This window comes from Ambystoma mexicanum, chromosome 7q, assembly GCF_040938575.1.
Source record: "Ambystoma mexicanum isolate Mex_15411 chromosome 7q, UKY_AmexF1_1, whole genome shotgun sequence".
In the NCBI taxonomy this organism is placed as follows: Eukaryota; Metazoa; Chordata; class Amphibia; order Caudata; family Ambystomatidae; genus Ambystoma; species Ambystoma mexicanum.
In genome coordinates this window covers 884,265,917-884,292,550 of record NC_090941.1, presented here as the reverse complement: position 1 = coordinate 884,292,550, position 26,634 = coordinate 884,265,917, and the positions used below count along the sequence as shown (strand labels likewise).

Below are 26,634 nucleotides of genomic sequence, written 5' to 3'. Positions count from 1 at the left end.
CAGTGCTGGGGGGTGGGGGTGCTGGGAGACATGGGTGGGGGCCTGGTGGAGGCTGCCCCTGGTGGCTGGGGGGTGGGGGTGGTGGGAGACATGGGTGGGGGCCTGGTGGTGGGTGCCCCTGCACTGCTGGGGGGTGGGGGTGGTGGGAGACATGGGTGGGGGCCTGGTGGAGCCTGCCCCTGGTGGCTGGGGGTGGGGGTGGTGGGAGACATGGGTGGGGGCCTGATGGAGGCTGCCCCTGGTGGCTGGGGGCTGGGGGTGGTGGGAGACATGGGTGGGGGCCTGGTGGAGGCTGCCCCTGGTGGCTGGGGGATGGGGGTGGTGGGGAACATGAGTTGGACATGGGTGGGGGCCTGCTGGCAGGTGCCCCACAGTGCTGGGAGGTGGGGGTGGTGGGGAACATGAGTTGGACATGGGTGGGGGCCTGCTGGCAGGTGCCCCACAGTGCTGGGGGGTGGGGGTGCAGGGGTACATGAGTTGGACATGAGTGGGGGCCTGCTGGCAGGTGCCCCACAGTGCTGGGGGGTGGGGATGGTGGGGAACATGAGTTGGACATGGGTGGGGGCCTGCTGGCAGGTGCCCCACAGTGCTGGGGGGTGGGGGTGCAGGGGTACATGAGTTGAACATCAGAGGGGGCCTGCTGGCAGGTGCCCCACAGTGCTGGGGGGTGGGGGTGGTGGGGAACATGAATTGGACATGGGTGGGGGCCTGCTGGCAGGTGCCCCACAGTGCTGGGGGGTGGGGGTGCTGGGAGACATGGGTGGGGGCCTGGTGGAGGCTGCCCCTGGGGGGTGGGGGTGGTGGGAGACATGGGTGAGGACCTGGTGGTGGGTGCCCCTGCACTGCTGGGGGGTGGGGGTGGTGGGAGACATGGGCGGGGGCCTGGTGGAGCCTGCCCCTGGTGGCTGGGGGGTGGGGGTGGTGGGAGACATGGGTGGGGGCCTGGTGGAGGCTGCCCCTAGTGGCTGGGGGTGGGGGTGGTGGGAGACATGGGTGGGGGCCTGGTGGTGGGTGCCCCTGCACTGCTGGGGGGTGGGGGTGGTGGGAGACATGGGTGGGGGCCTGGTGGAGCCTGCCCCTGGTGGCTGGGGGGTGGGGGTGGTGGGAGACATGGGTGGGGGCCTGGTGGAGGCTGCCCCTGGTGGCTGGGGGGTGGGGGTGGTGGGAGACATGGGTGGGGGCCTGGTGGAGGCTGCCCCTGGTGGCTGGGGGATGGGGGTGGTGGGGAACATGAGTTGGACATGGGTGGGGGCCTGCTGGCAGGTGCCCCACAGTGCTGGGGGGTGGGGGTGGTGGGGTACATGAGTTGGACATGAGTGGGGGCCTGCTGGCAGGTGCCCCACAGTGCTGGGGGGAGGGGGTGGTGGGGAACATGAGTTGGACATGGGTGGGGGCCTGCTGGCAGGTGCCCCACAGTGCTGGGGTGTGTGGGTGCAGGGGTACATGAGTTGGACATGAGTGGGGGCCTGCTGGCAGGTGCCCCACAGTGCTGGGGGGTGGGGGGGGGAACATGAGTTGGACATGGGTGGGGGCCTGCTGGCAGGTGCCCCACAGTGCTGGGGGGTGGGGGTGCTGAGAGACATGGGTGGGGGCCTGGTGGAGGCTGCCCCTGGGGGGTGGGGTGGTGGGAGACATGGGTGGGGGCCTGGTGGTGGGTGCCCCTGCACTGCTGGGGGGTGGGGGTGGTGGGAGACATGGGTGGGGGCCTGGTGGAGCCTGCCCCTGGTGGCTGGGGGGTGGGGGTGGTGGGAGACATGGGTGGGGGCCTGGTGGAGCCTGCCCCTGGTGGCTGGGGGGTGGGGGTGGTGGGAGACATGGGTGGGGCCTGGTGGTGGGTGCCCCTGCACTGCTGGGGGTGGTGGGAGACATGGGTGGGGGCCTGGTGGAGCCTGCCCCTGGTGGCTGGGGGGTGGGGGTGGTGGGAGACATGGGTGGGGGCCTGGTGGTGGGTGCCCCTGCACTGCTGGGGGGTGGGGGTGGTGGGAGACATGGGTGGGGGCCTGGTGGTGGGTGCCCCTGCACTGCTGGGGGGTGGGGGTGGTGGGAGACATGGGTGGGGGCCTGGTGGAGGCTGCCCCACAGTGCTGTGGGGTGGGGGTGGTGGGGAACATGAGTTGGACATGGGTGGGGGCCTGCTGGCAGGTGCCCCACAGTGCTGGGGGGTGGGGGTGCTGGGAGACATGGGTGGGGGCCTGGTGGAGGCTGCCCCTGATGGCTGGGGGTGGGGGTGGTGGGAGACATGGGTGGGGGCCTGGTGGTGGGTGCCCCTGCACTGCTGGGGGGTGGGGGTGGTGGGAGACATGGGTGGGGCCTGGTGGAGCCTGCCCCTGGTGGCTGGGGGTGGGGGTGGTGGGAGACATGGGTGGGGGCCTGATGGAGGCTGCCCCTGGTGGCTGGGGGCTGGGGGTGGTGGGAGACATGGGTGGGGGCCTGGTGGAGGCTGCCCCTGGTGGCTGGGGGATGGGGGTGGTGGGGAACATGAGTTGGACATGGGTGGGGGCCTGCTGGCAGGTGCCCCACAGTGCTGGGGGGTGGGGGTGGTGGGGAACATGAGTTGGACATGGGTGGGGGCCTGCTGGCAGGTGCCCCACAGTGCTGGGGGGTGGGGGTGCAGGGGTACATGATTTGGACATGAGTGGGGGCCTGCTGGCAGGTGCCCCACAGTGCTGGGGGGTGGGGGTGGTGGGGAACATGAGTTGGACATGGGTGGGGGCCTGCTGGCAGGTGCCCCACATTGCTGGGGGGTGGGGGTGCAGGGGTACATGAGTTGAACATGAGTGGGGGCCTGCTGGCAGGTGCCCCACAGTGCTGGGGGGTGGGGGTGGTGGGGAACATGAGTTGGACATGGGTGGGGGCCTGCTGGCAGGTGCCCCACAGTGCTGGGGGGTGGGGGTGCTGGGAGACATGGGTGGGGGCCTGGTGGAGGCTGCCCCTGGGGGGTGGGGGTGGTGGGAGACATGGGTGGGGACCTGGTGGTGGGTGCCCCTGCACTGCTGGGGGGTGGGGGTGGTGGGAGACATGGGCGGGGGCCTGGTGGAGCCTGCCCCTGGTGGCTGGGGGGTGGGGGTGGTTGGAGACATGGGTGGGGGCCTGGTGGAGGCTGCCCCTAGTGGCTGGGGGGGTGGGGGTGGTGGGAGACATGGGTGGGGGCCTGGTGGTGGGTGCCCCTGCACTGCTGGGGGGTGGGGGTGGTGGGAGACATGGGTGGGGGCCTGGTGGAGCCTGCCCCTGGTGGCTGGGGGGTGGGGGTGGTGGGAGACATGGGTGGGGGCCTGGTGGAGGCTGCCCCTGGTGGCTGGGGGGTGGGGGTGGTGGGAGACATGGGTGGGGGCCTGGTGGAGGCTGCCCCTGGTGGCTGGGGGATGGGGGTGGTGGGGAACATGAGTTGGACATGGGTGGGGGCCTGCTGGCAGGTGCCCCACAGTGCTGGGGGGTGGGGGTGGTGGGGAACATGAGTTGGACATGGGTGGGGGCCTGCTGGCAGGTGCCCCAGAGTGCTGGGGGGTGGGGGTGCAGGGGTACATGAGTTGGACATGAGTGGGGGCCTGCTGGCAGGTGCCCCAGAGTACTGGGGGGTGGGGGTGGTGGGGAACATGAGTTGGACATGGGTGGGGGCCTGCTGGCAGGTGCCCCACAGTGCTGGGGTGTGTGGGTGCAGGGGTACATGAGTTGGACATGAGTGGGGGCCTGCTGGCAGGTGCCCCACAGTGCTGGGGGGTGGGGGGGTGGGGAACATGAGTTGGACATGGGTGGGGGCCTGCTGGCAGGTGCCCCACAGTGCTGGGGGGTGGGGGTGCTGAGAGACATGGGTGGGGGCCTGGTGGAGGCTGCCCCTGGGGGGTGGGGGTGGTGGGAGACATGGGTGGGGGCCTGGTGGTGGGTGCCCCTGCACTGCTGGGGGGTGGGGGTGGTGGGAGACATGGGTGGGGGCCTGGTGGAGCCTGCCCCTGGTGGCTGGGGGGTGGGGGTGGTGGGAGACATGGGTGGGGGCCTAGTGGAGCCTGCCCCTGGTGGCTGGGGGGTGGGGGTAGTGGGAGACATGGGTGGGGGCCTGGTGGTGGGTGCCCCTGCACTGCTGGGGGGTGGGGGCGGTGGGAGACATGGGTGGGGGCTTGGTGGAGGCTGCCCCTGGTGGCTGGGGGGTGGGAGTGGTGGGAGACATGGGTGGGGGCCTGGTGGTGGGTGCCCCTGCACTGCTGGGGGGTGGGGGTGGTGGGAGACATGGGTGGGGGCCTGGTGGAGGCTGCCCCTGGTGGCTGGGGGGTGGGGGTGGTGGGAGACATGGGTGGGGGCCTGGTGGTGGGTGCCCCTGCACTGCTGGGGGGTGGGGGGGGGTGGGAGACATGGGTGGGGGCCTGGTGGAGGCTGCCCCTGGTGGCTGGGGGGTGGGGGTGGTATTCGACATGGGTGGGGGCCTGGTGGTGGGTGCCCCTGCACTGCTGGGGGGTGGGGGTGGTGGGAGACATGGGTGGGGGCCTGGTGGAGGGTGCCCCTGGTGGCTGGGGGTGGTGGGTGACATGGGTGGGGGCCTGGTGGAGGGTCCCCCTGCACTGCTGGGGGGTGGTGGGAGACATGGGTGGGGGCCTGGTGGAGGGTCCCCCTGCACTGCTGGGGGGTGGTGGGAGACATGGGTGGGGGCCTGTGGAGGGTGCTCCTGGTGGCTGGGGGTGCAGGGGGACATGCATTGGTGGGCAGTAGTGCAAGTTGACATGTGGGTTGGCTCGGGGGCGTGGCCATGGTGGATGGGGTGCCTGCAGGACATGTGCAGGGTTGGCCCCTGTGGTGTGAGCCACCTGCAGGGGCCGTGGAGGGTGTAGAGGGAACACCTGGGAGGGCCCACACGTGCAATTCACGTGTGGTGCTCCCTGCGCACCCCTGTAATACACGTACCCTGATGGAATCACGTGTCGAACTTCCCCCGCACCCCGAAATACACGTACCCTGATGGAATCGCGTGTGGAACTTCCCGCGCACCCCTGGAATACACGTACCCTGCTGATTTCGCGTGTGTAACTTCCCCTGCACCTTGAAATACACGTACCCTGCTGATATCGCGTGTGGAACTTCACGCGCACCCCTGAAAAACACGTACCCTGCGGAAGTCACGTCTGTAACTTCCCCTGCACCCTGAAATACAAGTACCTTGCTGATATCGCGTGTGGAACTTCACGCGCACCCCGAAATACACGTACCCTGATGAGATTGCGTGTGTGACTTCCCGCGCACCCCTGAAATACACGTACCCTGCTGATTTTGCGTGTGTAACTTCCCCTGCACCCTGAAATACACGTACCCTGATGGAATCGCGTGTGGAACTTCCCGCGCACCCCTGGAATACACGTACCCTGCTGATTTCGCGTGTGAGACTTCCCCCGCACCCCGAAATACACGTACCCTGATGGAATCGCGTGTGGAACTTCCCGCGCACCCCTGAGATACGCGTACCCTGCTCGCACGGGCCCAATCGCGTGTGGAAATTCCCGCGCACCCCTGAAATACACATACCCTGCTGTAATCCCGTGTGTAACTTCCCCTGCACCCTGCAATCCATGTACCCTGCTGATATCGCGTGTGGAACTTCACGCGCACCCCTGAAATACACGTACCCTGCAGAAATCGCGTGTGTGACTTCCCCTGCACCCTGAAATACACGTACCCTGCTGATATCGCGTGTGGAACTTCACGCGCACCCCAAAATACACGTACCCTGATGGAATCGCGTGTGGAACTTCCCGCGCACCCCTGAGATACGCGTACCCTGCTCGCAAGTGCCCAATCGCGTGTGGAAATTCCCGCGCACCCCTGAAATACACGTACCATGATGAAATCACGTGTGGAACTTCCCGCGCACCCCTGAAATACGCGTACCCTGCTCGCACGGGGCCAATCGCGTGAGGTACTTCCCATGCACCCCAGTTATACACGTAGCCCGCTTGCTGTGCTGGTACAGGGTTAGCGCAGCCCTTTGCGCTGGATTGGGTATGTTGATGGCTTTTCCCTGCGCGAGAGGCGTTCTTGGGGGCGTAACTGGCGTTGCTGCAGGGTCGCTGCGCCACTGTGCGCCACGGCTGGTTTTGGTGGCTGGAATCCATGAATACGCTGTGCGCGGAAATAGATTTTGGCGCACGCGGCTGGCGCAGGGATTCGCACACTGTGCGCCAGCCGCATGCGCCACTTGTGCGCTGAATTCTATGAATTACCCCCTTAATCTTTTGGATCAATGAATTACATTCCGAAACAACTATTCAAATAAGATTGGCGCTAGATGGTTCCTTATCCAAACCAATTGAAATGCTACGCGGATTAAAACAGGGTTGTATATTGGCCAGTACTCTGTTTAATTTCTTTATCTCTGAAGTGCAGCATAATTTCATGTCGATAATCTCTGATCACCCGAAAATAGGGGGCAAAGCTGTTCTGTGGTTATTCTATGCGGACGATTTAGGTCTGCTGGCAAAGACGGCGAGGGGACTGCATTCACTGCTGATGATGCTAACTGTGTTTGCAGATGCACACTTATTAAAGATAAATCAGGACAAATGCAAAATAATGAAATGTGATCCAAAAAAGAAGGGTTCAAATAGAACGGAGGTTTGGTCTATACAAGAGGTGACCATTGATACTGTTTCTGAATATAAATATTTAGGACATCAAATAAGTAATGATCCAAATGATAAACCTTACCATCGAGAGTTGGACTGTAAAGTCAGAACAGGGATTGCACAAGCAAAAATCATACAAGAAAAGTATGGAAAATTCTCACTGTCTCCAGCCATAACATTTTATAAACAGAAAATAGTCCTGATGCTGAATTATGGCGCAGAAACTAGAAATGTTATATCCGAACAAAGGTGGCTAAGAATAGAAGGTCGTATTTGGAAAGACATATGTGGTCTACCTAGACCTGTATCCATGTGTTTGGTCCGCCACGAGATGGGTTTGATATCCCTCTATGCCATGTACTTATGGAAGAGTCTATCTTTGTATAGGAAATATTTGATGGTGACAGACCAAAATTGTATAATGTATATCATAGGAAAATATATGTTGCAATCTGATAAGGAAAAGATCATTAATTGGCGTAAATCCATAGAGGTAATAATGGAGGAAGCCATGATTGGCAATGAATTTCTTAGCAATAACCCCCCAGAGAGCCAAAAAGAAGTTGTGGCTCATGGATTGGATTAATACCAGAAATGCCTGCATGAAACTGAAAATATTTACTAATCAACCTTACAGAGATAAGGAATTTAACAAAGTAGAACAATTATTGTTATTGTTTCCAGATCCTAAATCTAGATGGTCTTACATGAGAATTAGACTCAACATTTGTGCTACTAATGAAGTTCGGTGTATGAGAAAATTAGCTGATAATGATATCTGCAGAGTCTGTAAACAAAGAGGAGAGTCAGAGACATTGAAACACCTGGTGGTGGCATGTCGAGCTTTGTACGAGGAAAGATCAGAATATTTTAAACATCTGTTTAAAGGACGTTATATAACAGATCCTGAAATTTTATGGACCGAGTTATATAACAGCCATAGTGTTAAAATGAATATAGCGATGATTGGATTTTTAAAAAATGTATGTATTGATGAATAACTGGTGATGTTTACATTTTTATCTCCCTAGCAGATCCTGGCGAGCAAATGTATTGTTTCTGATATTTTATCTGTTGAAAAGAAATTAAGTGTTTGCTTTTATCTGAAAAATGGGAAAAAAATAGTGAAATAATGCAAACATATTGAGATTAGCAAATAATTAAATAAGGTGGCTGTTCTATCATGAGTATTCTTTATTTTGTTTTTTTATTTTAACCAAAATTGGTCAAATTTTAGAGAAAATGTATGTATTGATTTGTTATGTGATAAGATAGACGATTAAGATGATGTTGTTAGAAGTGATCTGAATGATTTTGCTAATTATGTATAAATACTGTGTGTTATGTTGTTGTGTCGATTATCATGTTGATACATTTTGAAAGGCTGCTTGTCAGCCATATCAAATAAAAAAAAAAGATATGCAGTTTACATTGCATTGTTTTGGAGTAAATGAAGAGAACATCAAAACAAACCTCTGATGTAAGACCCATACCTCACAATGAGATAGAGAAGTTTCATTTAGGATTAATGGCAAAACATGCATGCGTTTTCTATACAGATTCCTTCTGTTCAGTTCTGGTGAATTCAAACAGAGACACCCTTAGCTGGAAATTAGTTTATATTTCGGGGTGTACAGAGTGGTGCAGCGACACAGGTACCTTTTAGGCTCTGCTCAGAATGTCACCGGATGTCAACTTTCAGTGATCGGAGTGCAGTTACTACCAAGATAGGAAACCGAGGTTACCAAAAAATTTAAATTAAATGCGTTTTTCATTTTATTACATGTGCCCATTAGTTATTGCTATACGTTAACGTGCATAAAAGGAAGAAAGTGTAAAGTGTCACACACCTCAGGAAAGTGGGGTTTGAATATCGGATCTTCAGTGCAGACGTTCCCAAAGTTATTTTGTGCAAATGTTTCTTGATGTGCAAAGTGCTCCTGGAATGCCTCTGAAGAATCATTTGATAATCCTGGCATATAGCTGCCATCCTGCGAAGATGTGTTTAGATGGAAGCAGCCTGGGAGATGTCCATTCAAGTTACTCTGATACTTCAGAACTCCTCTGTCACAAAAGAAAAAAAAAGCAGGTGTGAATCGCACTTCATTGCATCCCAGTCACCACAATTATGTGTCAAGCACAATTCATACATATGTGGAAGCATTTGTCTTAAACTTGATTAAAGTATCAATGTTTGAAAGACATAAAAGTCAATCAGAGCAGTGAAGGTATGGAGAATGTGCCATAGACCTTGGGTGCCTGAGACCACGACCCACTATGCACCACTGGTTCCAGAGGTAATTTACAGTGGGATCACACAGGACGCCCCCTAGCCTCATGTGTTGAGGCCCGCATAGTTCCCTCAGATACCCACCATGGTATGTAAGCGCCACTCGGAAGACCACTGTCCAAGGACTCCCACAAAACTGGCATGCAGCGGTCAACCCCTCCTAGACAGAGGAGAGCATCTGGTCTTACTAAGAGGTTATCACATTGAGAGAAGAGTTGAGCTGTAGTGCACACTGTGGTACCAGCTTAGAGTCGGATATAAGTATGCTACACTGAAGCCATTCTGTTGGCTATGAAACCATGTCTTTCCATGTCTTGGTTAAGGTAGTCCAAGATGACACAGATAACACCACTAGCAGAATGTACATGAACAACCAAGTGGGTACCTGCTCGTTGTTCATGGTGGCAATCGAATTCTGGCTCAGGGCTCAATCCAATGCATTCTGCCTGTAAAGGTGCATGCACAGGGTATCATCAACACAGAGTCACTCAGGCTCAGACGTCTCTCACTCCACTCACTAGTTGGAGCTTCACTAGAAGATGGTGTCAAAATTTTTCTTATGTGAGGTATTTCTCGGATAGACTGTTTTCCTCTAAGCCACAACAAGAATTGTCAGTCCTGTGCTTCACAGATGGGTAAGGGTCTCAATTTGTTGGGGAATGCCTTTCTTCTGGATAGGTTGGACAAGTTTCTCTATTCCTCTCCTCTGACACCTTTGATCTACAGAAATCTTCAGAAGTTCAGGCACAGCCCATGCTTCCGTGATCTTTATGAAGCGAACTGGCTGGCAAATTCTGGTAATATGATCTTCTGTTATTATCAGACATGGATTTCCCCCCTATCAGAAAAGACCTCCTGACCCAAAATAATGGGTTGAGCCTCTGCCACTCCCTTCAATTGCTCAGATTGAGAGCCTGCTAGCTGAAGATCTAGTTTACACTCAGAAGGGACTTCTTGGTAAAACATTCAGGATAAGTGCTTAGTCAGAAAGCAGTCTGCCAAGTGTGAGGGGACAGTAATGCGAGGCGGACAACTGCTTGTAGTTTTCTCAAGATTAGATAATTTATTAAAGACAAAGTTTGCAAATAAAGCTTTGCTTGCCCTACTCTAGCAGGGGAATACCTACCTAGTCTAAAGGCTAAGGGAACAACTCTTAACATAGGTAAACTGGCCCTCACGTTAAATAGCAACACATTCAAAGAATAATAATAAAACAACAAAATATTAAACAAGAATTTAACAATATCTGGATGACCTTCACCTGTCCCGGGAAACTCCCTTCCCCTATGGTTTTAAAGTCAACTTAAAAATGTTCAAAAGAAAAGTCTTAAACCAGTTTTTGTAAGTTCCAATTCAAAACAAAAGTTCATGAAACAAAAATTGACTGGTAACAGTTGTCTGGTTTTTGGTTGAAAACATTCTGTTCCAATTCCAGCCAAGAAAATAGCACCAATGATAATCCTAGCTATCTTCTCTTCAATGTTGGTTAACAAAGATCAAAGAATAGAATTTCTTCATCTACAACTTCATAATTAATTAGTTTATACCTCTGCAGTACACTCAGTATAATTGGCAGGATGCTTCTCTTTGGGTTGTTGCTTCCCTCTTAACAACCAACCTTCTACTGTTGTTGCTATGAGAACAGTCACTTTTGTCTCGCAGCCTACTACTACTCCAAAGCACTTCAATGTGACATCCATTGACAGCTGTATAAACTACCACAGTTCAGGTACATCTGCTTCAGTCTTATATTTCACAATTATTAGACAATAACTGACAAGACATTTCGACCTCTACAGGTAGGCAAGGCGCTCTTCCCTTAAGGGACTTCCAAAAAGGATTCAACCTCTCTGCCTCTTCTGTCTGCCTGACTGCCACCACGGATATCCTGCCTCTGCCCCGAAGACTGACTTCCTCTCACTTCAGCAGTCTTCAGCATTACAGGTTATTTCCCCAAAGTTCTTTCCAAGCACCCATTCTCTTCCCTCAGCTTCAGGTAACAATGCCACACTTAATCTTAAGGCTACTGTACTGTTGACAACTTCACATTTCGGGTAGTGGGGTTTAAACGGTACTTGTTTCACTGGAAAAATGGTAAGCCTCTTGGTATGGGTTTTGCTTGCTATTTGCTTCCACTTAGCAACTTTATAAAATACAAAAAATGCCAATTCAGGAGGTTACAAGGTTTAGTCTTCAAAGTGAAACCATAATTGCGTATAAGCAACCACTCTTTAAGATAGATTTTCAACTTAGACTTGAATGGAATCATATGAATCATATTCCTGTGTAAAGTTAAAGCAACAACTTCCGACTTCTTTCGGTAAATGTAATTGGTCACACGCGACCTTCCTTTGTACTTGTTTCACTAGTAATGCTTGTAAAACAATATCTGTGTGTTTTTTTCAGAATGGAAAACAGCAGCAGTGACACGTTGGAAGAATCTCCCCTTAAATTTGTATGGGCCGGTATCCCCAGATTCCTCTACCTGTTTTTGAATGCTCTGATTGTGGTACCCAGGGTATACTTTAAAAATGCGAAATAGACCATCTCACAGTTCTTGTGGGTGGGGAAACCCCCACGGTGTCTTGGGATATGCTTGTAGCGCCGATCTCTGCAGGGGATCTGGCACTACCTCACCTTGAGACATATTATTATGTGACACAAGCAGGATATCTAAATCACCGGTATGAAATACAGGGGGAAAGGAGACATGTGGAGGTGCAAAGGGCGGTGGCAGCACCGGATCTTCTTAGGTCCGTCATACTCACATCACCAAGCAGAACACACTCATCACGGAATCTGGTTGAAGTGACTTGCAAAGCATGGGCACGCCTTGAGCATAAGAAAAGGGGAGAGGTTCTTTATTCCACCAGACTTCCCGTAATACATGTGCCTGGCATTCCAATCACAGCAGAACCAGGCTTTGTGGCAGGCTTTGTGGCATTAATGAAAAATCTGTGCATATTGAGTTTTGGGGACCTCTTCCCCGAAGGGAAGTTCTTAACTCTGGAGGGGCTGAAAGGGAAAGGGATAATGTCAGCTTTCGACATATTTATGTACTTTCGGTTACGGGTGAGTTTGACTCAGGTATTGACCACACTCCTGGAACAACCCCAGGTCGCCCCCATGTTGGACAAATTGCTGCAGGGCATGGTTGGGAATAGAGTGATATCCAGGCTCTATGTTATGTATATGAACACTCGGAGTGGTGGCTGGACCTCACCAAAGGCAAAATGAGAAAAGTCCTTGGGGAGAGAAATTCTGGAAGCGGTGTGGATATTCTGCTGCATGGGGATTAAAAAGGGAGCAATTAACGCACAATTCAAACTGATTCACTTTAAGTACATCCAAAGCCTTGACTGAGACCCCCAGCCGAAAACTATTAATCAGAAAAGTAAGATTAGCGGAATGCCCGAATTACTTAATCTTTTGGATCAATGAGTTACATTCCGAAACAACTGTTCAAAGTGAGTGTGAATTATGCACACTCAACCCTAAAGCAAAGAGTTGTGGCGAAACAGCCCTGCACATGCTTTTGCCACATCACTCAGGTAAGAAGGGTGCTCTCAAAAAGCACAAAGTTACTTGGCTAATGAAGAGACATGCGCATTCATAGAAGCAGTGGCCAGTGTTAAATAAGGGAGATGCTAGAAGACTCCAACTGCATATTATATCCAGTGGTTGAGGTGTACGAAAAGAAGTAGTGGAACTATGTTCCCTGCTGGCCTGCACCCACTCCCCACAAACCACATCACCACTCCCCCCCCACACACAAAACAAACCCCCAAACTGTCAGGGGTTTTGACCCATGTTCGAGTTATTATGCTGCAACATTTGGGGCTGTGGGCTCAGAAAATCCAAGATGGCCGAAAAAGCCCACATTGCGCCAGAATCCAGGAAAACCACGCAGTTTTTGCGCACACCAAAATGGTCGCCTAACCTGCCACCCATCATTGCGAGCGTAATGGAACAGAAGCGCCATGAGTGAAACGTGGTGCCAAGGAAAAACAGCAGTGCCTGTTAGTTCCAAAAGCGCTTTGAAATCACCTTTGTTTCTCTGAATACAAGCTCAAAATGCATATTTCAAAACTCTACTGCAGAATCTACCTTAATACACTGTTAGCAAGGATCATATGCTATCAAGTAAAATCCCTTTTTTGAAATGTATTAATTCAGGACAGCTCCCACAAATGGGTGCAGTACCATTGCAAGCCACTGACCGGCGCTGGCGCTCTATAAATCCTGACAAGAGAGATGTCTTACAGAACTGTGCAGTGAACAGAAGGTGGTCTTATGTAATTAAAAGTTCAAAAGACTTGCTTTTCCTGAGAACCATTTACACCTCAGAGACCCACACAACAGCCCAGGATATCACATGGCCCTGTTGATTGAGATGGAGGAGTTTCCCCTGCAGCCTGCAGGACACAACACAATAGACCCTTTCAATTGAATAGAAATGCAGATTAGGGTGTAACTGTCAACAGCTGCCCTGCCAGGAAGGAGAGGCCTGTGATCTCTGACTCACCCAGTTCTGGGGGGCGGGCCAGACTGGTTTGCGGATTCATATAGCAGCAAATATATGTTTAAGTTAAATGCTTCTGAATTATTGTATTAAGCTCACAGAAATGCACAATTTGGGGGTCCTTCATATGGAAAATGCCCTCACGATTTGAGACCAAACTCCACTTTCTGCGGTGTTCTGGGACCGTACCCCGGTATTTATTAATATTGCAGACACAGGGTTTATGCTATAGACATAGTAAATTACTGTAATCTGCCTAGAAGGGGGGTGTACCTCTGTGTAAATTTGGGTAAAAGTCCAATATTGGAAAACCAACCAAAAAGTGCAAAATGTTATCATTTCTTAACCCAAGCTCTTGGAAACATCATAGTTAGAACAGAGACCTACCCGACGTAATATATGATGTGTATATGTAACTTCAACAAACTGTGTATCTTTGAAATATGTGTTTTGGGTAAAATTGATTTTTCTAAGTAAATGCAAAGGGGAGGATCCTCTGACTCATAAAACATACCTCATCACGATGACACTCCATTCCTTCCCCCAATCAAGGGATAGAGGCGGACTTGGCCAATGATAAATTGTGAGGGGCAGGCTTAGTTATGCCCACGCACACACCCATTTTCAAAACACATAAAAAGAGACTGCTTTGGACAGGCAGGACACTCACTTTCCATTTTCTTGCGAAGCATTTTGCCGGACGACTTCAAGATCCAGGACTCAACTCCAGATAGATCCAGAACCAAGCCAGAACTTAAAGCAGAGAGGCCTAACCCAAACAGCTGAACTCTTCTCAGCGGGCCTCAGCATCCAGCAAACCTAACCAAACTATTCAACAGCCGGGCAAGCTGTTTGATTCTGGCCTAGAACCCTGTGCCAGTACCCAGAAAGCAGTGCTGTATCCAGAATCCACTTGATCCAGACCAGCAGAACCAGAGACCCAGACCAGACCGCAGTGCCGCTAGCAGACCCAGACCAGATCGCTGTGAGCAGAACCGGTACTAAAGACCGTCTGTGGCGAGAGAACCGCAGCCAACCTGACCAGATCTTGACGGCCTATTTCAAATTCATAGTGTGAGTACTCAGCTAGAACTGTGCCAGAACCAATCTCTTAGTCTAAAATAATCTGATTCAAACCATTTTAACCTGTCCAGAACTGCATCATAGAATCGTGTGTCCCTTCTCCGATTTTAAACCTGTAAAAGTGTAGTTTTGCCATTTTGAATCATTATTTCATTTCTGAAAAACTACCTTCACAAAATTGTCCGTATCTTTGGAACCATGTGTGCTAGGAACGAGATTTAACTTTCATTTTAAAGCTAGGAATCTAAGCTTTCCAACAAGCCCTAAACTGACTCCTTATATTTTTTCGGTAATCGCGGCCGACGCATTCGGAAAAATTGCTGCAAATTGTCATTTCGCTCAATTTCGTTTTCTGTCAAAATAGCTGCTTTGATTGCATTGCTGAAATTCGTTTTCAACCAGATAATCCCTTATTAATCATTGTTAGGTTGACCTGAACTAATTCAAAGTATCTGGCACCTACCCTGAACCTCCTATCGGGAATTAAAATAATTTTTAGCATATTTTTCCCTTCTTTGCATACCACATTTCAAAGTACTTTTGCCTGTGTTTAAAACCATCCCTGTTTCTCTAAGCTTGCTAGGGGGGAACTGAAATTCGTATTGTATTGTGATTGTATTCCTGAAAACCGTGTGCTTTACTTCCATCTCCTTATATTGCATAGGTGGGGAGTGAGTTGCCACAAGGGGAAAAGTGTACATATTGTCTCTTGTGAAACCGTATCAGTTTATTTCTGTACTGCATTCTTTCCGTCATTGTTTTTCCTTGAAACCATAAAAGCATTCTCAGTTACCTTTTCCTTCCTATAACAACTCCTAAGTAATTAAATAAGCATACAATTGTAATATTATCTATTGTTGATCACTGTCCTCTTCTTAAGTGTAATATCAAATATTAATTTATTATAAAAGTATATATATATATTGTTTAATTTCCAATAAACCTTTTAAATTGCAAAACAAACCTACTTCTTCCTCAGTGAGGTCAGGGGGATTCAAAGAGAGGGGCGTTATATAAGGGTTTATCATTCAGAGTATAACTTGTCATAAAAATATATAAATAAGGGCTTCCCTTCGGCGTCCCAGACGAGGCACTGACTTAGTGGGATTGTTGAATTGAAGTCATTAACAGATTGGGGGCTCGAGCCGGGGATTCTGGATTACATCTATCACTTGTGCAGATTAATACGGTTTGCTAACTGACAGGATACATAATCCTGTTGGATCACCACGCCGTATTACACTGTAAAAACACCCCTCAAAGAAACGCTCTAAGGAAACGGTCTGTTTTGCAAAATAAAATACAAACTTCTGTAAGTCAGGAAGGAAATCAATTTCCAGAATGACAACCTTGGTAGATATCAAAATAGCCAGAGAATACCTCTTACAAAAGCTATTAGTGGGCTCATCAGGACCAGGCGGCCTGGTTGCAGGCAATCGCACCCCAGATCACTGAAACAGGGTCAGAGATATGGAGAGATCAGGGTCCATTACATGTGGCCCTGAGTGAACTATATATGGCCGCTAAAGCCAAAGATGAGCACAACAAGATTGTTAGGATAGCGGCATATTTATATTTATATATGGGAGCCATAGAGGACAAGTGTGCTGAAGGCCAAGATCTGGCAAATAGGCAACTGATGGCATTAGAGAAGACCCAATCTGACCTGGTATCTTCTGAGCAGAGGCTGCAGAGGAGCCAGGAGTCAGAAAAGGATAATAGGCAGTATATCATTAAAATAAAAGAGGATATGGGTATCCTGCAAAAGGAAAAGTCTGACCAGGAGACCAGATTTCTGGCCTTGCAGAAGGAGTACCAAGAAGGTTTGGACTCCCTTCTGCAGAGCCAGAAAAAGCTGGAGCAACAACTGGACTTCAATAGGGTATTTGCTGAGCAGGTAGTCACCCTGCAAAGCCACCTAGATAGGGAGAAGGCAGAGAGCAACAAATTATTTCTGAAAGACATGGACACCCAGGCAGAGTTTGAGGAAGAGCGACAGAAAGCTGGTGCCCTTCAAAGGCAGAGGGACGACCTGGCGGCACAGATGCAGGCTCCTAGTCAGGAAAGGGACACCTTAGGCCAGGAAGTCTGCCAATTAAAAGGAAAAATTGAAGAAAATCACTTGTCCCTCTAGGGACTGGGTGACCTCCAAAAAGAGCATCAGAACTTGTTAGAGCACACCAGGAGGGTGGAAGATGCTCTGGCAAGAAAGGAGCAGGCCAGTAGGGATGTGACTCAGGAGGTAACCCTCCTGCAGCAAAGACTGGCCCAGTACTCCAGGACCAACCAGGAAGCGCAGAGAGAAAATGAGGCTCTCTGTCAGCACAATGGTAGGCTCCAGCAACAGGTAGTCATGCAGGAGAGACTGATCGAGTCTAGTAAAGCCTTAATTGAGGAACTGACAGTGCAGGCTCTTGCATTGCAACAGGGAGCAGGGGCTGACAGAGATGAAGTTCGCTGGGAAAGGGAAACACCTGAGCATAACCTCAGGAGCCCTAGTACCAGAGGCCTTCATCTCTCCCAGTCCTTGGACTCTCCCACCCCCATGTCCCCTGGCGCACATGAGCACAGGGCCACAGGGATGGCAAATTACTATCCAGCCAAAAGTATGGGGCTCATAGGCCAGTACCACCCAGGAATGGATGGGCGGGTATCCGGGTATGGGCACCCAAGTACAGTGCAATTTAGTGGGGAACCCCAGGAGAGTATGCCCACTAAGGGCATCCTGAAAACCTCTGCCCAGTTAGGTCAGTGGGGGGGTACCCATCAAATCCTACCAGCAAGGAGGGATCTGAAGACTCCTCTGAGAGGCCCAGGACAAAGTAGACTAGGTACCCACATTCTGCCAGCCATTCCGAGGCTCGCTGAATCCAGGAAAACCTGGAAGATCAGACGGGCACCTCTGGGAGCAGTGCTTCTGAGTCAGAGGATGAATGGACCAGGGATACCCGAACCAAAAAGGCCAATAAGGCAAAAAGGGCCTTGCTTAAGGACCCCTTAAGACAGATTAAGGCAATAAGGAGTGTCATCACCCCTTATCACAATGTCATGATCTCTGCTTCCAAAAGGTCAGGGTTTTCCCAACTCCCTTGGAAGCAGATCCATAACCCAGGTTCCGAGTGCCAACCAGTCCCAATTGGGACCTTTTGGACCCAGTCCTGGCGCCAGTGGCACCAGGCTCATAAATATGCCCAGTCCCAGCGCTGGAAGCGCCGGGCTCATAATGCTTGGGTGGACTTACCTTCAGCAGACCATGCTGCTTACTTGCCTGCCATTTGAGCCTCTAATCCTCTTCTGTTTGGAACTACTTTTCCTGTTGGGTGGGGCTGGAGCCACTCCCTAGATTCAGAACACTGGAACTCTTCTGGAAGGCAGGAACTCTTTTCTTACCAGGAACTCTTTTCTTACTTAGGCGTGGCTGTGGAAGGAGACACCTAAGCACTACAGGAGGCTATTTAAACCACACCCGGTGGATGAATCTTGCTTTGCGTTATTCTGCAACCTCTGCAGCAGAACGCTCATCATGTCTTCTGCATCCGGTCCTGGGCCTAAGGAAAAAGGCTTACCATCCTGAATCCAGTCTTCAGCAACACCTATAAAGACAAGAAAGAACAGGTTAGCATTCCGGCATCTGAAAGGCAAAGGCTTACCATCCTGAATCCAGTCTTCAGCAACACCTATAAAGACAAGAAAGAATAGGTTAGCATTCCGGCATCTGAAAGGCAAAATCTTACCAACTCTTCGGCGCTGCATCCCGCATCTGAAAGACAAAACAAGGTGCGTTTAAAGACATTGGGGAACTTTAATACTCACGTGCCATTACTCCTTTCCACATCTAATCCAGTGGGTATTCCGGCACCCTGCAGCCGCTCCGAACTCGTACCTGCAAAATAAAAAGACAGTTAGAGCGCATCGTGAAGCAGGCAACAAGCGCTTACTTACGTGCTTCCAGGCGCTTCTATTCATCACACGGGCTCCATCTTCAACTCACTTCAGCCTGTCATCCGCCATCGCCGGAACCCTGCAAAACAAGAGACATCATTACTAAAGACTTTAAAGACATAAAGACATTTGAATGACTCGAAACTTACCGTTCGTGCAGTAAACGACGGACAGCAGTCCTCTGAAGTCAAGAGACCTGCGCTACCTATCCAGTGAAGAAACTGGTTACAGCACCCTGCCCCGAGGCAGATGGAGAGCTCGGCATTCACTTACCTAAGGTGAGAGCGTTAACCTTTGGGGGTCTACAGGAGAGGAGAAGAGGAAAGAGATAGGGACACCCCAATAACCCCAGTTCATTAACCCCATATTTTCTATCTGCAGACATCTTACTCTACACGTCAGGCATACAGTGCACAGAGGTCCAGCCCAAAGAGCCAACCGGGTGCTACACATCACCTTTGAAGATACGGTAGTCGCCCAGTCAAAACCGGCGCCTCTGCGAGAATCAGGTGAGCGTTACAGAACGCAAAGCCTACCGCAACACTCTCGCCCAGGCGCAATGGAAACCTCGGATACTGACCCCCTACCCCGGTTACTTGGGGAATTAAGGGCAGAAGTGCATGCAGCTCGTCAGGAAACGAATGCTCTAAGAAGGGAACTAATTATTTCCAAGGAGAGAACAGACAATCTTGCTAGACAATTGCTACAGTCACAAGCCGGACAGACCCCGTTACCCGCATCAGGGGCAAATCTTCCTTCAACATCCTCTATGAATCCAGTGCAGATCAACCTACCTGGGAATGTACCTCTGGCTCCGCCCGAACGATTTTCTGGTGACCCAAAGAGGTTTGCAGTATTTATCAATCAGTGCCGGTTGCACTTCTTATGCCGGCCAGCAGCCTTTCCAACTGATCAAGCAAAAGTAGCTTTTGTACTTTCGTACCTTAGTGGCAATGCGGCAGACTGGTCGATCCCTCTAGTTAATCAAGATGATCCGGTTCTCCATGATTTTCAAGCCTTTCAGCTTAGTATGGAAAAACTGTTCGCAAGACATTCACAGGGGCAGGCCTTGGACAATGAGCTTCTTTCGTTGCGACAGGGTAATCAAGACCTTTTGGCTTATATTGCATCTTTCAATAGACTAATAGTGGAAACTCAATGGCCTGAGGACAAAAGGATTACGCTGTTTTATAGAGGTCTACGTGGAGAGCTCAAAGACGTTTTAGCCCAAGTAGTGAATCCCCCACAAGACTGTTCGGATTATATAGACTTGGTCGTTCAAATAGATCACAGGCTGCAGAACAGGAAGGCCGATCGTTCCAAGTTTGATGCTTGAGTATTTTCCAAACCGCCAACTCCTTCCAAAGGAGTAGACTCCGGGAAACCCATGCAAATAGGGGGTCTGAAAGGTCCTCTAACACAAAGGGAGCGGGAAAGGAGGAAACAGTTGCAATTATGCCTATATTGCGGAAACTCAGGGCACTTTCTTCGAGACTGTCCGGTGAAACCTGCCAAGAAGGCAGTAGGAGCTGCAGTTACCAAAGTTACAAACTCTGAGCAGGGAAACGACCTCGCCCGACAAGAATAGAGGTCCTCTTGCCGAGCGTGAAAACCAGTTCCGTGACCTCGCATTTCGTGATACCTATGGTCCTCATTAGCCCTGATAATCCGGATCGATTACATGCAATTGAAGCTTACGTCGACAGCGGTGCCATCGGCAATTATGTGGATCATGAAATGGTTTTGAGGATGAATCTAACTCTTTGTCCCAAGGCTGTAAAGGACGTCATTACTACGGTGGATGGTACGGAGATAGCCTCCGGGCCAGTAACGCATACCACTCAAGAGGTGACGCTAGTAAGTCAAGATGGACACCATGAGAAGATCGTGTTCGATGTGATCAAGGCCCCTCAGTTTCAGATTATTCTAGGAATACCTTGGTTAGAGAAACACAATCCTCTGATCGATTGGCGAGCAAGAACGGTCCAGTTTCCAGAATGTGTCTCTACTTGTCACCCTCCACCTGGTGTTGCACTGGCCGCAATTTCTTCAGAGACTCCCCAGTTACCTCCCGAATACCTAGAATACCAAGATGTTTTCCGGAAGGATCAGGCTAACTCTCTACCTCCTCATAGGTCTTATGACTGCCAGATAGACCTGATACCTGGATCTACTACTCCTTGTAGTAGAATTTATGCCCTCACCGAGCCTGAGAACCTTCACCTTCGACAATACCTGGATCAATACCTGGCAAATGGGTTTATTCGTCCTTCCAAGTCCCCTGCTTCTTCAGCTTTGTTCTTCGTTCCAAAAAAGGAAGGAGACCTTAGAACTTGTATTGATTATCGCTCCCTGAACCAGATCACCGTTAAGAATAGATATCCGTTACCTTTGATCCCTGAACTCCTGGACCAAGTCAGAAAAGCATGCATATATACAAAGCTGGATCTTAGAGGAGCTTACCACTTGGTACGAGTAAAAGAGGGCGATGAATGGAAGACGGCCTTCCGCACCAAGTATGGGCTATTTGAATATCAGGTCATGCCCTTCGGACTTTGCAATGCCCCGGCCGCCTTTCAATATTTTATGAACGATGTCCTCAGAGAGCTCATAGATGTATGTGTTGTTGTTTACATCGACGACATCCTCGTTTATTCTTCATCGGAATCTGAACATCGGAAACACGTGAAAATGGTCCTCGAAAGATTGCGTCAACACAAACTTTTCGCTAAGTTGGAAAAATGTGTTTTCAACGTGACTGAAGTTGAATTCTTGGGATTCATATTATCACCTGGCGGAGTGCGTATGGATTCAAAGAAGGTCGATGCAGTTCTCAAATGGCCATCACCATCCTCCGTAAAAGGTGTGCAAAGCATGTTAGGCTTCGCTAACTTTTACCGCAGGTTTATCCCCGAATTCTCTCGAATAGTCCAGCCCATCACTGCCTTGTTAAAGAAAAACAAACGTTTTGAATGGTCTACCGAGGCGGAACAAGCTTTCCAGGATTTGAAGACTAAATTTATCTCTGCACCAATCTTAAAACACCCTCGCCCCGAACTCCCCTACATCGTGGAAACTGATGCTTCAAGCCTTGCCATGGGGGCAGTTCTATCACAAAAGGACCCGGTAACCAATCAGTTGCATCCCGTGGCATTTTGGTCCCGCAAATTCTCGCCTCCTGAAATCAATTACACGATTACTGACAAGGAACTTCTGGCTATCAAGTCTGCCTTTAAGGCTTGGCGGCATTATCTGCTGGGGGCCCGACACACCGTTACTGTGATTACGGATCACCGAAACCTGCAATATTTGAAGACCGCAAAAGCCCAATCCTCTAGACAACTCCGTTGGGCATTATTCTTTGCCGAGTTTGACTTCATAATTACCTATCGACCTGGTACAAAGAACGGTAAAGCCGATGCCCTTTCTCGGATGGGAGTGGAAGAACACTTGGTCAACCCTAAACCTGTACCAATCATTCCCGAACAAAGAATTCTGGGTGTAATCGCCACAGAATCCATAGAGGAAGTTAAGGATAAAGCCAGGCAACTTGTAACTCCAGCAGACATACAGAATTGGCATCTGCAGGGAAAGGACTTTGCAGTAAAGGACAACTTATTGTATTTCCAAGAACGATTATACCTACCCAGCACAGATTTACAGAAAAAAGTAATCTCTTGTTATCACGACTCTTTAATGGAAGGTCATCCCGGTATAGCCAAGACCTCAGAAAAGATCAAGCGCTACTTCTGGTGGCCGTCTTGGAAAAAAGATATCAGAGACTTTATAATGTCCTGTGGAGTATGCGCCCAAAACAAGAGTCAAAAGGAAAGACCAGCAGGCCTCTTACGCCCTATTGACATCCCACCTCGCCCTTGGCATACGCTTTCTATGGACTTCATCACCGATCTACCTCCATGCTCCGGATACAATACGATTCTAGTAATCGTGGACTTATTCTCCAAGATGGCGCATTTCATTCCGCTCAAAGGCTTGCCAACAGCAGCAACTCTGGCCCGAGAATTTCTCGAAAACATCGTCCGACTGCACGGTTTTCCTTCGGTTCTAATTTCGGATCGAGGTAGTCAATTTATTTCTCATTTTTGGCGAAGTTGCTGTCGGTCAGCTCAAATTGATGTGAGACTATCGACCAGTCACCACCCTCAGACCGACGGACAAACCGAGAGGACCAATCAAACTCGGGAACAGTATTTACGCTGCATGCTGCAACAAACGGAAAAAACTTGGAAAGATATCCTTTGGATAGCCGAGTATGCCTACAATAACTCTGTCCATTCGGGAACTAGGAAAACCCCGTTTTTTCTTTTGTACGGCAGTGACCCTCGAACCTCGGAGTTGGATCCCCTCCAAGATCTTGAAACACCAGCAGTAGACTACCTGCATTCTACAATCACCCAAGCCTTTAAGGAAGCTGTTTTTCACCTTCAAAGGGCTAAAGAACAATACAAGAAAGGAGCAGATCAACATCGGAAGGAAGCCCCTCACTATCAAGTAGGGGATCAAGTCTGGTTATCCACCAAATATCTATCTCTAAAAGGGCCACGCACATTCAACCCAAGATACCCTGGTCCCTATTCCATCACTACCATAGTAAACCCAGTAGCGGTCAAGTTGGTCTTGCCCCCGCACATGAAGATACATCCGGTCTTCCACGTCTCTCTATTAAAACCCGTGCAACCTCAAACCCGACTAACCAAATCTCCAAAACCTATCCTAGTGGATGGAGAACTCGAGTTTGAAGTCAAAAGCATTCTGGACTCCAAGATCTCCAAATCTAAACTATTCTACCTAATTGACTGGAAAGGCTACGGCCCCCAAGAGAGATCCTGGGAACCTGCTGAATATGTCCAAGCTGCTCGCCTAATCAAAAGATTTCACCAAACATTTCCTGACAAACCAAAACCCCCGGAGAAGCCCGGTTTGGGAGGGGCCTTGAGGGGGGGTACTGTCATGATCTATGCTTCCAAAAGGTCAGGGTTTTCCCAACTCCCTTGGAAGCAGATCCATAACCCAGATTCCGAGTGCCAACCAGTCCCAATTGGGACCTTTTGGACCCAGTCCTGGCGCCAGTGGCACCAGGCTCATAAATATGCCCAGTCCCAGCGCTGGAAGCGCCGGGCTCATAATGCTTGGGTGGACTTACCTTCAGCAGACCATGCTGCTTACTTGCCTGCCAGTTGAGCCTCTAATCCTCTTCTGTTTGGAACTACTTTTCCTGTTGGGTGGGGCTGGAGCCACTCCCTAGATTCAGAACACTGGAACTCTTCTGGAAGGCAGGAACTCTTTTCTTACCAGGAACTCTTTTCTTACTTAGGCGTGGCTGTGGAAGGAGACACCTAAGCACTACAGGAGGCTATTTAAACCACACCCGGTGGATGAATCTTGCTTTGCGTTATTCTGCAACCTCTGCAGCAGAACGCTCATCATGTCTTCTGCATCCGGTCCTGGGCCTAAGGAAAAAGGCTTACCATCCTGAATCCAGTCTTCAGCAACACCTATAAAGACAAGAAAGAACAGGTTAGCATTCCGGCATCTGAAAGGCAAAGGCTTACCATCCTGAATCCAGTCTTCAGCAACACCTATAAAGACAAGAAAGAATAGGTTAGCATTCCAGCATCTGAAAGGCAAAATCTTACCAACTCTTCGGCGCTGCATCCCGCATCTGAAAGACAAAACAAGGTGCGTTTAAAGACATTGGGGAACTTTAATACTCACGTGCCATTACTCCTTTCCACATCTAATCCAGTGGGTATTCCGGCACCCTGCAGCCGCTCCGAACTCGTACCTGCAAAATAAAAAGACAGTTAGAGCGCATCGTGAAGCAGGCAACAAGCGCTTACTTACGTGCTTCCAGGCGCTTCTATTCATCACACGGGCTCCATCTTCAACTCACTTCAGCCTGTCATCCGCCATCGCCGGAACCCTGCAAAACAAGAGACATCATTACTAAAGACTTTAAAGACATAAAGACATTTGAATGACTCGAAACTTACCGTTCGTGCAGTAAACGATGGACAGTAGTCCTCTGAAGTCAAGAGGCCTGCGCTACCTATCCAGTGAAGAAACTGGTTACAGCACCCTGCCCCGAGGCAGATGGAGAGCTCGGCATTCACTTACCTAAGGTGAGAGCGTTAACCTTTGGGGGTCTACAGGAGAGGAGAAGAGGAAAGAGATAGGGACACCCCAATAACCCCAGTTCATTAACCCCATATTTTCTATCTGCAGACATCTTACTCTACACGTCAGGCATACAGTGCACAGAGGTCCAGCCCAAAGAGCCAACCGGGTGCTACACATCACCTTTGAAGATACGGTAGTCGCCCAGTCAAGACCGGCGCCTCTGCGAGAATCAGGTGAGCGTTACACACAAGAACGCTAAGTATTCTGTTTGGGAACACTTGGAGCTTTACAAGCAAATGATGGAGAATTTCCATTTGAAGGACAGCAGTAGCTGCATTCAGTATGTCAAATGGACATTCTCCCCAGAATACTCCAGTTTCTTTGCGGGGCTGGAGGACCAAAACCATTCAAGATGATCCACATATAGGGCAGCCATCTTGAAACATTTTTCTGTTCACAGAAATCCCCAAGAGGCTCGCAAGGCAGCCTACAATTTGCAATGTGGGGAGGATCAGGCCCCACAAGCATTTGTGCAGGAATTGAAGCGTTCCTTTGCGCAGACTACCAGAAAGGTGCACACGGACAGTAAAGAGTTTGTAAATACGTTTTTCCATGCCTTGCCCAAATACATCATGACCCAGCTAGTGAGGGATTTTCATGAGAAAAGGTCACTAGACTGGGTCATTGAACAGGCTACCCGGATCTATGAGGTGCAGAAGCCCATAGAAAATAAAAATAACGCTCAGAAAAGCGTTGATGCCAAGGTGGCAGAGGTAAAGGTTGCCCCCATTTTAGATTTGGAGATGGGGGGGCCTAAAAACCTGCCTGCACCGAATAATTCTCAGCCCAGAAGGCCCTCGGGCCAGTCACAGACAGGGAGTCAAGGAGGTAGTCCCACAAATGGGGTCCCTCGCTCCCCTGACTATGTAAGTCCCCGCTACAAGGGAAACCGTCCCATCCTGGGGTATGTGTGGACACCTCCAGCCCAAGGGGGGGGGGTCCAACCAGGCACCCAACCCAGGGAACTTCCCTCCTAACTTCCCACAGGAGGGAAGAAATTCCCCAAATCCTGGGCAGAACTTGTTCCCCAGGTATCCACCCAACTTCCAGCCCGAAAATCATCCATCTTTCTTTCTCCACTTCCCTGAGCCCAGACCACCTAATCCGGGAGAGGGGAGGCCAAGGGTGGAGGGGTACCCAAATCTTCCCTACCCGGGGTACTACCAGAGAAGGGATAGCTACCCTTCCCAGGATCAGCCCAGGGGAGAAAATAGAACCCTGTGTCAGCCTGAGCGGGTTTTACAGTTAGAGCGCCAGGTCCAAAATATGGCACGGGATCTGGGTCACATACTGAGGGCTCAACAGAACCCTCAGAAGAGCATGCCACTGCAGAATGCCCCAAACTCTGGGCCTGGTGCTCCAGAACAATGACGGGGGCATCGCCTCGAAAACCCATTGGTTCCCACAGAGGAGGCACAAGGGGTAGGGGGGTGTAAAGCCTTGGAGGAAGCTTCCTTCCCCACTTGTAAACAGCCCCTGGAAACTCAGGAACCAGAAACAAAATCTCCTGCCCCTGAAAGTCTGCCACCCAAGGAGCAGAGGGGGGGTAGGAGAAACAAAGTACCCAAACAGACCCATTTTGAGGAAGAAATACAGATCTTCCAATTTGAAGGAGAGGGAGCCTCAGAGGATCCTGGGAAAAGGATCTTCTCCTTCAGAGATGGGGGAACTCCTCCCAAGGAAAAATGGTTCCCAAGGGGTTCCAACCTAGACTGGGTCGATGTGGGGATTGAGCTGTCTCCGCCCATCATTCTATCCCAGAACCAACAATACCGAAAACCCCTGGTTCAAACCCATCCTGGTGACTGCCTCCAAAAAGGGGGGGGCGGCCCAGAACCGGAACCAGGGGAACCCAAAACCGCATCCATGGACTGGGTAGATGTGGGGATTGATTTGTCGCCGCCCATCATTCTATCCCAGAACCAACAATACTGAAAACCCCTGGTTCAAACCCATCCTGGTGACTGCTTCCAAAAAGGGGGGGGGCAGCCCAG

The 26,634-nt window shown here is 50.4% G+C and overlaps 1 protein-coding gene across 1 annotated transcript in view; it reads right to left on the bottom strand.

Moving 5' to 3' along the window:
- NOX4 (NADPH oxidase 4) overlaps nt 1–26,634 on the bottom strand; it is a 1,243,038-nt gene that overhangs the window by 865,324 nt on the left and 351,080 nt on the right. The window contains exon 9 of the mRNA XM_069639431.1: nt 8,453–8,666. Coding sequence (XP_069495532.1) covers nt 8,453–8,666 — 214 coding nt within the window. The remainder of the gene's footprint in view (nt 1–8,452; nt 8,667–26,634) is intronic.